General features: G+C 45.7%; 1 protein-coding gene and 1 long non-coding RNA gene across 7 annotated transcripts in view; one reads left to right on the top strand and one right to left on the bottom strand.

The window, feature by feature from the left end:
* Positions 1-3,198: 3,198 nt before the first annotated feature.
* Positions 3,199-4,795, bottom strand: LOC110356124 (uncharacterized). The gene is made up of 3 exons (XR_002409195.2): positions 4,231-4,795; positions 3,916-4,013; positions 3,199-3,734 (listed from the first exon to the last, which is right to left on the bottom strand). It is a non-coding gene; the product is annotated as an uncharacterized LOC110356124 (long non-coding RNA).
* Positions 4,796-4,834: 39 nt separating this feature from the next.
* Positions 4,835-14,349, top strand: part of CYTH3 (cytohesin 3) — a 47,704-nt gene continuing 38,189 nt past the window's right edge. For 3 of the 6 annotated variants that reach the window (XR_010466484.1, XM_065031643.1, XM_065031639.1), the window contains exon 1: positions 12,242-12,359. Coding sequence is in view for 4 of the 6 variants with exons in the window: in XM_065031643.1 (XP_064887715.1) it covers positions 12,257-12,359 (103 nt within the window). In the remaining 2 variants the exon portion in view is untranslated. Of the gene's footprint in view, positions 5,080-9,646; positions 9,776-12,241; positions 12,360-14,349 lie in introns of those variants that run through there. The other 3 variants (XM_065031644.1, XM_065031640.1, XM_065031646.1) reach the window with 2 other exon arrangements.

The raw sequence follows: 14,349 nt of genomic DNA, 5'->3' as shown, positions 1-14,349 counted from the left end.
TCGTGGGACCAATGCGTGAACTTAATCAATGGAATATTTTGGATAAAAATCATTATTTGAGATAGAATGTTTAAAATGTGGATTGAGTGATCTGATTTACAGCATGGCTTCACAAACGGCTGCACGAACAGCTGAGAGGGCACTAAAAGTCAGAATCATTAGCTGTCAGTTCCTGCTTCTGCCTAAATTTATGGCTCCATATTTATTAAACCCAGATTTGTGCACTGCTGACTAGCCAGCAGCAGGGTTTGAGCCAGCTCATGTGGAGATACGCAATTGCATTTCAGACGCTCGCTGGTCAATCAGCAAGAGCACCTGGTCTAACCCTTCTAACACTGTATGTCACGAGCGAGTCCAGCTTGTGGCTCCCTGTGCCCCGCTCACGGTGGGACGCCAGCCCCGTCACGCTGCGGAGTTCGTTAAGAAGGCTGCTCCAGGCGGGGGGGAGGAACCGTGGGGGCCTCCCCTGTTACCAGCACTGCTGCAACAAATCCCCCCGCTGCCGCCGCAGGCACACAGCTAGAGCAGGACTCGCGTACGGTTTGCAGCCAGCTACGGTTCCCAGCCTGGGGTCAATTAGCAATTTCAGATTCCCAGGCCTTGGCGAGACCAAAGAGTGGTGTGTGCTAACACATCTCGCCATCCCCAGCTGGAGTGAGCCAGCAGAGGTGAATTCGCAGACTGCAGCTGCTTCTCAGGGTGGGAAACTGGCCAAAATCAGTGCATGCTCCTTTGGAGGACTACTTTACATCAAGCTCTTTCATTTTCCTGAGATAGAAGAACCCTCTCAAGCTTCATGCAAAATTCCACTCACAATCTGTTTCAGTCCACGTCCTTTGAATCCAAGTCCTCTTTTTTTTGCTATTTTAGGCACGACTTCCATGCTAGAAAGCATCCTGCTTCTGCCTAGTACTATGCATAACTAATACAGGTAGAACAAGTTCTAACGCAAAGCGTATTTCAGATCATAAGCATTACAGAGTTGGTGGGCCTCCAAAATTTTTAATGCATTTGGTTTTCTTCATTGGGACATTCTGGAGCTCTTTACTCAATGACTCACCACTGGCCCTATCAGTGTCACACAATGGAAACAAGCGCTGACTTCCAGAACCAGTAATATTTCATGCTAGATTAAGCTCATTTAGAAGTCTTAAAAAACCAAACCAAACCAAATCAAAACCAAAAAACCACAACCTCAAATATATCAAGAATTGGAATTTGAAACAAGCTGCAAATAAATTCAGGACACGATTCAAAAGTTCAAGTGGAGAAAAACCCACGCAAAATTCTTAGAAGAATGGCATCTTTTCAGAATTTCCATTAACAAATAAAGAGCAGCAAAAAGGGAATCCACTCTTGCTGAGGAAAGGATGTGATAACCAACAGGGCTTTCCTACTCCTGAATTCCTTGATTATTAAAAAGAAGGGGGCGGGGAGGAGTAAAGAGTAATTTTCATTTTCTTTCACTACTACTTGGAATCTGGTTCAAATTGAAATTCACAGAAATGGCAAAATATTTAACGAGCCTTTTAAACCACAAAAATATGATGCAAGAGATTCAGTTGTCTTCACTGACTCTCTGTGTAGGGAGAAATGTCATAATAGATCACTTCTAACCCCTTAAAATGAAAAATGACAGGACAAATTACTACTTAGTGGAAATTGAATCAAAACAGATACTACTCTATCCAAAGAGGGGAAAAAAATAAAAAGACAAAGTGTATTACCTGAAAATTCAGCAAATAACTACATTTATCATTAAGGAATCAATCCCGCCAACAGCAGTTTTTGGAGAAAGCCCAATTTTCCCCTAAAAATAATTTCAACAGACCCGCTATTAGCCTATTATTTACATGAACGACTGACTACGAAGTTCTTCCAGCACAGAAGGTTAGACATGTGGATATAAATCTGGCAACGCACACTTGTGGTAAAAATAGAGCTACAACTGCAGAAGGGATTGCAAGAAAGAAAGAAAGGAAAAGAAAAAAGATCACGCAACCTTTAGAAAACCGTTGACCGAAGCCCCTGTTAATACAGCAAGAAAAATAAAAGTCGTATGTATTTCAAAACAGAAGAATTATCAAAGTTCCAGAAAACAAAGTAGATGCGAGAGAGTTATTCACGTGAGTAGAAAACAGTTCATTGGAATGCATCCTAAAATAAGTTGTCTTTCTACCCAGCATCTTTGTTGATAAGGAACTACCCAGTATTTAATGAGAGTGGCACTGTTACTGTTGAATTACCAAATCTATAAAGTAGTTCTGTCGTAGAACTACTATAGCTACAATGTGGAACTATGACTGTAATTCTTTAGTTGATTTTGTACATTTTCAGAAAATCTATTCCAGACCTAGTCAGGCTGATAGTCAGACATGAGACTTCTTTTATACGCAGGAAGATGAGACAACAAGGTAAAAGGTTTGATCTTAAAAGTTTCAATCACACATCCCACCTGAACATTAAGCAGCTTTGTCCAGTAAGCACCTTATACACAGAACTAACAGTTTATGCCAAGAACACTTGTAGGATCAGGCCCATGCAAAAGTTAAGTCTATTTATACACAATATGTATAAAAATTCCAGGTTTTAAGGAATATCTGCCATCATTTCAGAGACATACAGCCTCGAAGGAGACACTGTAATTTCAATAATCTTTTGTAAAATGTATCATTAATTAGTCATCCTACAAAAATGGAACTGAAAAGAACAGATTTTTGTTGCTAGAGTATTGAATGACTTATATTTCAAAGTTACAAAAAGTAAGCTACGTATGCAACAATACAAAATACTGAAAATTTAACTGTTGGCTCGAGTTAATAATGAAGTTATAATAAAGAACCTTTTACTTTTCTTACAAGTTTAGAATTGTCTGATTTCACTGTGAAGCTCATATAAAATATCCCAACTGATCACTTATAACTAGGACAGACTGTTTTCACATCTTGCTTGCATCACAAGATACTTTTTATTTTTGCTATTGATTTGGAGAATTTTAAAATCTAGTATTGCTTCCATGAAGTCAACAGGAATTCTGCACTGAATGGGAGGAGGACTGCTCTCCACGGCTCTTCTCTGCTATTGGAACCAGTGACTGGACTATCTTGTTTTTTGCACTAGAATTTTCCTTATGGCAAAAGTATATTAAGTTATACTGAAATCTACAAAGGAAGGGAAAAAATGATACTGACAAACAAACCCAACAAAATAAAAGAATATATTTTATATAAAGCTGTAAAACAACACAGATTAAATGAAAACAATGTAATCAATTATAAAAGTAGAATTTTTCTCGTGAACCAGATTCCCCTCTAGTGTAAATAAGTTTTCTCAGCGTGCAAAAATATTAAAAGCTCACTGTCAGTTCATCTGCACTCAGAATTATTTTAAAACCGCCTTGTAATTGCACTTCATCGACAAACATTTCAAAATCAATCTCTACGGTAATGCTTCTGTTTTATGTAATCATATCCTTTTTATACACTAAGCTATTAAACTTATAACAATGTTTAACATAAAATATGAAATACAGAAGAGCATTTTAAAGTTTTGTGATGATTATGATTTCTAGATGAGGTAAAATGCTTTATCACCGGAGCCGCTGTCAGAGCCAAACCTCAGCTCCCAGCAACATGGGCTGTACCAGCTCCCTAACAGCGGCGGTGCCAAGAGGCGAGTGCTCCGACACGGCTCCCTAGACCCGGCTCCCTAGACCCGGCTCTGTCCCACGCAGCCTGCAAGAGGAAAATGAAAACCACGATATTTTCCTGTTGGCTGACCCTTTCCTCCCACAGCTTCCTGTCTGAATACAACTTTGACACCACACGTTTCAAAAAAATAAAGAGAGGTGGTGCCTAGGAAGGAAGGAAGGAAGAAAGGACGGAGGAGTGGTCTGTGCCAGCATACTTTGCTTACCTTTACAGACTCTGGAGGCTGCTGATATTCCGACTCCTGTGATATCTCACCGAAGATCTTTACTGAGGACTTAGGAAATCCCACACATACTTTGACTCCTAGGGCAGTAAACAGGCAAATTCTTTCTGTTACCAACGTAGATAATACACACCAACACAAACCCCTGCACCACATACAGGGAACAGTCCCGTTTATGCACAGGCTCCTATGAGCCCTGCGGCAGGGGCAGCCCCCAGCACCCCTCCAGCGCCAGACCGGACCCACGAACAAGGAGCAAGCAAGAATCGGCAGAAAACATAAAGAAACCTCGTGCACCTCAGGCTTCTTTTTGGAGACTTCAACCAACCCCGCCGTCCTTCACGATGCAGCTTCAGGCCAGCTCGGCCCTTGCCTTCCTGCCACCTCCTGCTCTTTCCCCATCTTTAGACTCCTTCAAAGGCACCAGGGGCCCTGCAGACGTTCTCTGGCTACCGCAGACCCCAAGAGACAAGCCCGAGTGACATGAAACCGAACTGACTCGACGGGTCCCCTCAGGCCCTCCCGCCATGGCCCTCGGGCTGCTCCCCGCGGGTGCCCCCAGGCCAGGGCTCCTCCCGCTCCCTGACCGCCGCCCTCGAGCCCCCTTCCCGTCGTGGCCACCCCCGCCAGCCCTCACGGCCCCTGACAACCCACGGGGATGTCGATTTAGGGGCCTCAACGCGGCCAGGCCACGCCGTGCGAAACCCGCCGGGGAGGGGGAACGCAGAAAGGGAGAGGCGGGAAGCGGACTCTCTCCTCCCGGGCCACTCCGCCCCGGGGCACGGCCAGGGCGCTGCCGCCTCCTGAGGGGAGGAGGCAGCACGGCGGCGGCCGGCGACCCCGTGGCGGCGGGAGTGGCGACGCAGGGCCGGCCGGGCCTGCCTTCCCCGTCCGCCCCTTCGCGGGTCACATGAGAGGGGCGGGCGGCTGGGCAGGGGCGGCAGCCGCCACCCGGGCTGAGGCGGAGCGGGGCGGAGAGGGAAGGCGCAGAGGAGCGTGGCGGCGAGCGCGGCCGCCGTGGAGGGCGAGGAGAAGCGGCCGCCAGGCGCCGAGCGAGTGGAGCGAGCTCTGGGCCTCCCTCGGCCGTTGCGGAGCGCCCTGCCTGCGGCCCCAACATGGACGAAGAGGGCGGCGGAGGTGGCGGCGGTGAGTGGCGAGGCTCGCGCGGGGGCGGCGCGGGGGGACGCGGCCCCTCACCTGGCGGCCGCGGGCGGGAGGAAGGCGCCCTCGCGGCCGGGGCGCCCCGCTCCCGGGACGTGGGGGCCGCTGCTCGCCCGCCCGCCTTTGCGGCCGTGACATTTGCTGCCGGCGCGGCCGCTCCGCGCCTCGCCCTTCCCCTCAGCCCGGAGCTGCTGCGGCCCCGTCCCGCCCGGCGGCCCCGGGCACTGAGGGTCCAGCCCGAGCGCAGCGGCTGTAGCAGCGAGTACCGAGCAGCTCCCGGGAGCGGGGGAGAGCGGTGGCGGGGTTGGCCCTTTCTCCGGCGGCCACAATGGGGGCTCTGTGCCCCGCGGCCGGGCAGGGTCAGGCGGGGGCGGTGAGGCGGGTTCGGGCACAAAGGGGGCGGCGGGTCCCCGTCCCCCGCCGCGGTGACAGCCCCGCCGCCACCCCGCGCTCCTGCCAGCAGCTGGGGAGACGGGAAGGAGGAGGAAGAAAAGTACGTGTCTTGCAGTGTACGAGCAGCGAAAAGAATAATTAAGCTCTGTTTGTGTGTGTCATCTTGATGGAGGCTCGGTGATAATCACGGAGTGGTTCATCCAGTCTAAACAAGGTGAACTGTTTCTGAAGGCAGCGGCGGTAACGTTGCCAGATACTGCTTTCAGAAAATCCGGACTCGCATCTTGGCGGAGCTTGTATTTTTGATTTTTATCTTTCGGAGGCCGGCTTGCGCACCGTCCTGGTTTAGGGCACTGCAGACTTGCAACACGCTTCCCTCCTGTAATTTGTGATGTGTTTTGTGAGTACGTGTGCGGAGCTGCTGCCTGAAAGAACCAGTTCGTGTGTATCATCAGCAGCGATGATGGTGGCTGAGGAGCAGCTGATGCTGCCGTGGGGCAGAGGGTTGACTGGATGGGCTGTCCTGGATCCTCCGTGTCTGTGGTGGTGCAGAGCGAAGTGGTGAGGATATCTCTTAAATAAAATGCAAAACGGACTGTGTCTGAATGCATCGGCTTATTTCTAAATAGGTAAAGTAAGGGCTAAACCTTGTATGATTAATAGTTGCACCGTGCTTGCTAATTCTAAATATAATTACCCAGAACTCGGAAATCAAGTGGGTGTGGTGTTTGTTTTGACAACTTGAAAGGAAAAAGCTATGATGAATCAGAAAAATAATTCTTCAAGCAGTCTTCTGGGAATATGGCCATTTCTCAGCAGGCGCTTTCCTGCTCATTTTGTCGGGGATAGATTTAACTTTTTTTTTTTTTTTTCTGAAAAAGGAAAACAAAAGACAAAACAAGCCAGTCCTGAGAAGTTATTATTCAAAACAGTTGAACACTGTAATTGTAAAGAGCAGAAACCATTCAACTCAAAATATGTTATTTTCACAGTATTATGGACTTGCATCTGTAGTTAGGGGAAATGAACATGCTTATTATTGGCACTAACCCTGTGTAATGTAGTACTTAATCATATGCAAGAAGTAAACCAGAAAGTAGATGTATTGCTAAATCAATCTTTCGTAAGGTGATAAGCATTTCAAAGTTGGATTTTCGTGGGAGGAAAAACACTCATGCCGTTGGGAGAAGATGGTCTGTATTTAGCTGAAGGCTGGCTCCGTAGGTGAAGTCAGATTTTCACCTAGTATGCAAGTGAAACTATTATTTTATTTATAACTTCATATCACGTTAATAAACACGTTGGCTTTTTTGGGTCGAATGACAGTATAGTTTAAGTTCCTTCTTCCTTGTAAATTTTAGACTACAATTGTAGGCTACTGAGACTGGAATTTTTTTGTGATCAGTGTATTTGACATTTTACAGTGTCGTTTTGTGAGTATTGCAATTTTTTTCTTGAATAGAGATCCAGTCTGGCTTTTTCTTATGGACTGCTGTCAATTTGGAACACCAGCCTAGGTCATTTCCAGCAAGCATGTGGAAAGTGTGGATTTGACAGCCAATTCTAAAATCCTTTCGTGCCACTGAGTAGTGAGACTAATGGAGTCTCGCAAGGGAGTCTGACCAGGGTGGTCCAGTGTTTTGAGCCTCTACAGGACATTTGCAATCCCCAGAAAAAGGACATTATGGAGTGGGGAACTTGTAGAGATTAGTACCTGTGCACAGCCACATGCTTAAAGTAGTATGCACAATTGTTTGAGGACTGCACAGGATCACCCTAATTAGAGGTGCTTGAACTAGATAAGCATCTAAATATCCAGGACATTAAACTGTGATTCAGAAGGTAAACTGCTGTTCCCAGTTTGGTTCTGCCTGCTGCCCTGCTCTTCGGTTTAATTTGCATCCTGTATTCAGTTCCCTCACTTGTCAAATGGGGTCAGTTGTTTTACCACCGCTAATAAAAACTGTGAATGGAAACTGAGCTCTGTAAAGTTAGCATTTATTATTTTAGAAGCTCTTCATGGAAGAGAAATGTTAATTAAGGGAATTGTTCTTGGTGCTGTTTTCTCTTTTGTATGTGGAGCGCTAAATAGGGGCATGCGTTTCTGTTATACAATCCACTTACGCACAAGCCTCCCATTGATTTCGGCAGAGGCTCTGTGCATGGATTATTGATGTGATATGATCCGCGTCAGTTGGTGTTTGTCTCAACCTTCTTTTGTGTTCTGATTAAAATATCTCTCTGCTTCACTTAATCCAGGAAATTTCTCCTCCTCCCTCTCCTCGCTTGGTCTAAAACTGATCTTTTGTGGTTTCACTGAGGCTTTTCTTGTGTGGTTACTGTCACGGGGCGGCGGTGCCGGTGAACGGGGCCCTCGCGTTGAGCAGGGCCGCTGGCAGCAGGTGCTGCGATTGCCTGTCACCAAGCAGTAAGTGATCTTCTGCGTAACGTCAAAGTGTGTAAACAGCCGGGGTGGGGCCTGCTGTGCTGGACGTGCAGAATAGTACCCCTTCCGTGTTTGGGTCTGGTCATGCGGCGGCTTCGTAGTCCCCCACATTCCACTCCATGCCGTTCCTCTTGGAAAAGACTGAGACATCAAGTGCTTAAACTCTGCATGGGCTTAAACTCTACCAGGGGAAATTTAGGCTGGATATTAGAAAGAAATTCTTTACAGAGAGAGTGGTCAGGCATTGGAATGGCTGCCCAGGGAGGTAGTGGATTCACCGTCCCTGGAGGTTTTTAAACTGAGATTGGACATGGCACTTAGTGCCATGATCTAGTAAACGGACTAGAGTTGGACCAAGGGCTGGACTCGATGATCTCTGAGGTCTTTTCCAACCCAGTCGATTCTGTGATTCTGTGATTCTGTGCTTATCAACTTTTGTATGTATGTTCTAAGCTACCTTTATGAAGGGCTCTAAACGGACATACCAAAAAGTTAAAATCCTGTTTCTGCTTGACAAATAGACCAAATTATAGCACTAATTATACCAGCGAGGTTTCCCTGCTGTTCCCCAGACTCTGTGCTTTGTTTCTGGACTTTGAAGGTTTTGGAAGGGTGAGAAGGCAATACAGTAGCCAGGCTCTGTTAGTTGTTGGCCGTACTTGCCAGCAGCGGTGCCAGGTGACACGCTGCCTCTGTTATGTAGACGGCCGTGCGCAGGGAGCTAGGCTGAGAGAGCAGGTCGTCTGGCAGAGGACTCGGAAGAGTGGATTTGCTGCCACGCCAGATTTAGCGAGATGACTTCTGTTCTTCTGCAGGGCAAAGCAGTTATCCTTTTATAGGTAAAAGCTATTAAATGTGACAAAACCCACAGATTTTTTGTAGAAAAAGTGTCTTAAAATTGATTAAATATGTATAAGAGCAGCCTGATCTTTTCTGTTCTTTTCTCATTGTACTATCTTTCAAAGGTAGACGTTAAAGATATAATAGAAGAGTCTATGTGGCCTTGTTGTGGTTATAGACATTTGTTCTGCATTTAAGGCTGATGTTCCATGTTTTGTTTAAAATAAAAAACCCTCAGAAAATGATAAATGTATTTTAACACAGAAGAACATTAAATATGTTTCACTGCCTGCTCATCGAAGTGTATAACTTGTACCAGTAGTGTTAAAAAGTTGTCCCGAAAGTTGTTTAGAGGACGGCTTGTAGTTTTAAATAGCGCTCTAGGGAAGTGCCAAGAATATATAGAGGCACCTGAGTGTTAGACTGACCTCCCAGACTGGTTCTAGGGAGAGAAAAATAGATGCAGAGACAGAACATTAAAGGCGTTACATAAACACGACGTTTATCAGCCAGCAGAGCTTCTGGCTAAGTCTCTTTTTACTAAATAAATATTTCTTCATGCTAAACTAATCTCACATTTGTACAGATTACCTGTCAGCTCAGTAGTACCTTAATATTTAGCCTCAAACACATTTAATCTTATCACTCTAATGAAAAATACTGTGGTAAAATATTGCTAATTACGTTGTAATTATGAACTTATTTCTGGTGGCATCAGAAAATGGGCTTGTTAACTGCGGTAACACTTTAAGTTTTTTCTTAGCCAAATGTTCGATATTTTTAGCTATGACTCGGAAGAAAACATTTCGTTTTTGCTAACAAAATTTCCAGAGGTCGTTGTTTGCCAAGCTTGATGTATAGTTATGTAACGCTGCTGGGTGCGTGTGCTGCGCACTGAGCAAGCCGTGGAGCGGGGAGCAGGGCGCCGGTGCGCAGCGCTGCTGCGGGGCAGGGCGCTGGGCTCTCCTGCGGAACAGCGGCTGGGGTCGTGGTACCCGCACGGTGAGAGGGGGCGTCCCGGGAGCTGCTGTGTCTGGATGGCTGTTGCGTGCTTTTAACATCACTGGAGCTTTAAGAGCTTTTACCAGTTGAGGGGCTGCAGATTTTGAGGCAACACACCGTTAGACTCTGCAGTTCACATTGAATTTCTTAATCTCATAGTATTTATTGCCTCCCCTTCTTTCTTTCTAGGATTTTGATCACTTTGTCAAGTGAAAATGAAATATGTTTTTGCTTTCCTCCAGTTTCTTCTGCTTGCCATCTTTTGTGCTATAAGTCTCTTCTTTCCTAGCACAACAGAAAGGTTTAAAAAGCTTTAAACTGTTTCAGATATACTGTGGCTCCATCTTATCTGCTGCTACCTTTTGCTTGCTTCCTTTCCCTCCCAATGCAAACGTGCTTTAGTCCGTTCCTTTTTACACCCCAGCTTCAGCCCCGTTTGGTTTCTGAACTGCTGCCCACCTCCTTTTCGTGTTGGAAGTCGCTGGGTGACCTGTTTGCAGTCAGTGTCTGAGGTTTCTCCTCCAGGTCCATCCTGGGTCCTTCCCGGGCTTGTCCTGACCCCTTGTACTCGGCACATTCCCTTCCTCCTCTTGGTCCTGCCAGCTGCCTCTAGGACTGTTTACTGTACTTTCCTTTTTGAAATCTTGCTGGGTTTTGGCCTTTTTGACTGTTCTTTCCTCATTCCCCTCCTATCTTGTTAATCGCTTTGTCATTTGGAAGATGATCTTTGTGCTTCCAGCTTTTTGTGAAGATTTGCAGGACCCTGTGCTTGGTTTAATGCGCTTTTCCTCGCTACATCTTGTTTCTGGATAATGAAATTTGCAAATGAAAATTGAACTATCATATTTAAGCTGATGACTCACAACATATACTGTGTGCTCTGGATCCAGTACCATCTGTCCTAGCTAAAATGTTGGCTTGTTTGACATCTTAAGATTGCGTAATTTCTGTCTTAATGAGTTTAAAACAGAAGTCTTAATGTTTTTTTTCCACCCTCTGCCTTTTCTTGATATCTGTGGATGCACGCTGGCATCTCAAGTGGTTATTGACAAGTAAATGGTTCGATGTTATAATTTATTATTTCTTAAAAAGTCGTCTATAGGAAAGTTGTAACAAAAGTGGCAGTAAGATGGCAATGCCGAAGTGTTAGAACACTTTTGCAATGTTATCTTCTGCAATGTTGATTTTCCTGTTTGAATGTGCAAACAGATTTAGCCAGGTTGTGGGGTCGCATGTGACGTTTTCTGCAGACTGCAGCACGGGGCGAGCCGGCCTGAGGGCAGTGTTGTGTGATGACTGAGTGCATCCATAGGATTCTTTTCCTCTTTTTTTGAAGCAGAGGGAAAGTTGACGCTGTCTGCCTCACTTCGTCTCCCGGTAGCCTGTGGGTACTTACGTGCGTACGGAAGGGTTACACTGTTTTAGTGAAGAGTTTAGACACAGTGACCGTGTGCTCCATTCACAGAGGATACAAATCAGTACTCAGCAGCAGGACTATTAGAAAAACCTGCCAGTCTCTAGAACTGTGAGGCAGGAATCCCGTGGAAGCGAAGAACACGTGGTATTTTACTGTAAGATTTACAGAAGCAAAGGAAAAATTGTGTGAACAGATAGTGGTAAAAGTGTATTTAATTATGCCATTTGTATAACTTTAGCATCTAACAAATTGTTTTTAATTGCGTATGACTTCCTTCTTTTAACTCCAACGATTTCATGGGAAAACTTAGTATTGCAAATTTTTTGGACAGCAGTGTTTCCTCTTGGTGGGATAGACACGCAGAATCCACTAGAAAACCATGTGTTTTGTGGTCCTCGGAGACTTGCCTGAGGAGGAAATGGCTTGACCTATGTGGTTGCTATGAAGTAAAAACATTCTTGTTCTTTTTTTTTTGGTGAACATCTGTGTCACATTTATTTCATTACTTTTTGAGGTTTTTTAAACCCATTATTTGGTAATATAAGGTATTATTTAAGGAAAATGAAGACATGCACAGCTACTTCCGCAATTTCGTTCAAGTTTTGATACCTGCGCATTCATAGGCGCAAGTGGGTAGGTTTTCCGATGAAAGTGGACGTGTTGAAAGGCAAACACAGACAGTATCCAGTGTTTCCTAGGCAGAAAGTACTTGACAAATTCCATAGCATCTCGTGGAGGTAACAGGAAATGTTTCATGCTGGAAGCTGGTAAAACCTGAATCAGAACCTCGTCTCGGATATGGAGTACTGAAGATCTTTGATCTGTTTTTCTCAGCAGGTTGGGCTTCTTGGCATGCTGTTACTAATTAGCCTCATTTTCAGATATTCTGTTTCTTATAAAAAGAAATAGCTACCTTATGCCAGGTGTATGGGAGGACTGTGAAAGTGATGCTGTTATTTAGCAACCCCATGGGAATTGTACCGGCAAGGATAAATTTTACTGCAAGACTATTAAGTCGTATTTTTGCTGAATTCCATAAGAAAATTCCCTAACAAGAATCACAGATGGGTTCAGTTGTGAGAGCTGAATCTGACGCAGCTCTGGCTGTCGCTGTCGTGTCCACGGGCTCAGCTGGATTTTCAGGAGCTGCTGCTGTTCTTTGCAGAGGTGGGTCCTTAATACAACAGGAGAAACTGTTGTTGATTTTTAGGTGAAATACCTTGAGTTTCTTAACAAAACAAAAGCACTGTGTGCAAATGATGGAATGCCAGTCCGCTGTCTGTCAGGGTGTGTGTGGAAGAAGCTGAATGGTAACTGTGGGAAGTAATTTTAGTAGGTTGTCTACCCAGCTACCGGTTCTCATACAGCTTGTAGGAATATTTGCTCCTCAGTCAAATTAGATTGAAATTGAGTGCTGTGCTGGGCTTGCTTTTGGAGAAGAGTTGATGGGTAGGAAAAGACGTGTCCCGTCTCTCCTGCGCTGGGTCTCGTTCTCACACACACAAAAGGCTGAAGAAATCCACGTGAAGTGGGGGAACTGCCTCGTACTGTTTTCTGAGAGGAGCTGTGAGACGTGATCATCTAGTGAGTCAACCCCCTCATTAATAGTTACTGTAGCTTCTAGCATGGACATGTGTGCTTTCTTTGTTTTACTATCTGATTCAAATGCCAAATGCCATTCAGGTGGTTTTCTTGTTTAATTCCAAGTATTCAAGAGTCTTTCTTTGCTGTTACATTTTTGCTCTAATGCACTCTAGAGATCATGTTTCTTAATAAGATCCTTGTTTAGCTCATAAGCTGTGTTGACTGTAGGGTCAGATTCTGACATAATCAGATCCTGTTGCCTTAATACTTAAGAGAGGGGGAATTGTCAGAAGGGACATTTGTAATTGCATTGCATATTATAAAATAAAGAATTATTGTTGCTTGAAGCAGTGTTTCTTATATTCAGTAGTCAGATTCCAGCTAAGTTGGTTGTCTTTCTTCCTCTCTCTGCGCGGCTGGACCGCCCGCCTGCCCGCCGAGCGCGCGGGCGTTTCCCGCCGGGCTGCGTGCTCCGGCCGCCGGCGGGTGCAGTTTGTGAACCGGTACAAGTGCGGCCTGGTTCTGTGTCTGTGTCTCATAACTGGGCAGCCAGGAGAGGTGGAGGAGAGTTTTCCGAGGAAGCTGAGGTGAAGCCAAGGGGCTGTAGAAAGAGATGGTGGCTCTGTTACGGAGCAGCTCCGGTCATGGGAAGAACCCTGCAAGTTAAATGCATTTTCTGACCGTGGGCTCCCAGCGTGTGCAGGGCAGGCGCTTGGTCCTGTGTAAGACCACTCCGGGTCCTTCTGGAGAAGGCAGATGGACCTGACCCGTTTCTTGTGCACAGACAGTGCTCAGCTGTTCCCAGCTGCCCACACGGAGCTGCTGTGTGCAAACTGTGCAGCGCGACGGTCCGTTGCAGCAGGTCTGTGCACTTCATTGCGTGGGGTAGGTGAATTTGTGTCTGTGTATTGTTTTGGGGTTCTCTCTTTTTTTTTTTTCTTTTAAGTCTTATTTTCTCTTTCTTTTCACTGGAAGTGTTCTGCTTGACACTCTCACAAAGCACTTAGTGTTTCAGGAGCCTACCTTCAAGAGGCTCCGTCAGGCTGAAGTATTGCTTGGTTTAGTCTTGCACTTGGGAACCCCAGTATATACTAATTCAGGAAAACTCTTTTTGCGTGTGGTATCTGTCATGTAAATACCTAAATGAGTAGTCCGTGTTATGGAAGTATGTTTTTATAGTCTCAAAGTAACTTTTAAAACATTTATGTAGCTTTATTATTATTTAACTTTCTCTTCTGCTAGTCAGTTTTGACCTACTGTACCAACCTTTATTAAAATTATCATATCATGTACTTGCAACATTTTTAGGCAGCATCCAGCATTCATCTGGGGACAAGGAGAATATCTGTGCTTGTTTTCCTACCATGTCTTGTCATTGGTGCTCTGTTCCTGAATCGCGGTTCGTATAGAAACTGTTTCCCACCTGAAGCTGGAACTCGGAGCCGCGGCGAGCCGAAGTCCGGAGGAGCGACCGCAGTGTCGTTCGCAGGCGCGGGAGGGGGGACGGGGAGGTGTCGGGTGTGTGACTAGTGTGTGCTTCGTGTGGGTGTTGTGATCGCTGCGTGGATCTCAG

Source organism: Columba livia, chromosome 15 (assembly GCF_036013475.1).
Source record: "Columba livia isolate bColLiv1 breed racing homer chromosome 15, bColLiv1.pat.W.v2, whole genome shotgun sequence".
NCBI lineage: Eukaryota > Metazoa > Chordata > Aves > Columbiformes > Columbidae > Columba > Columba livia.
Note: the sequence above shows the minus strand (reverse complement) of the source record. Positions and strands in the feature narration are given on the sequence as shown.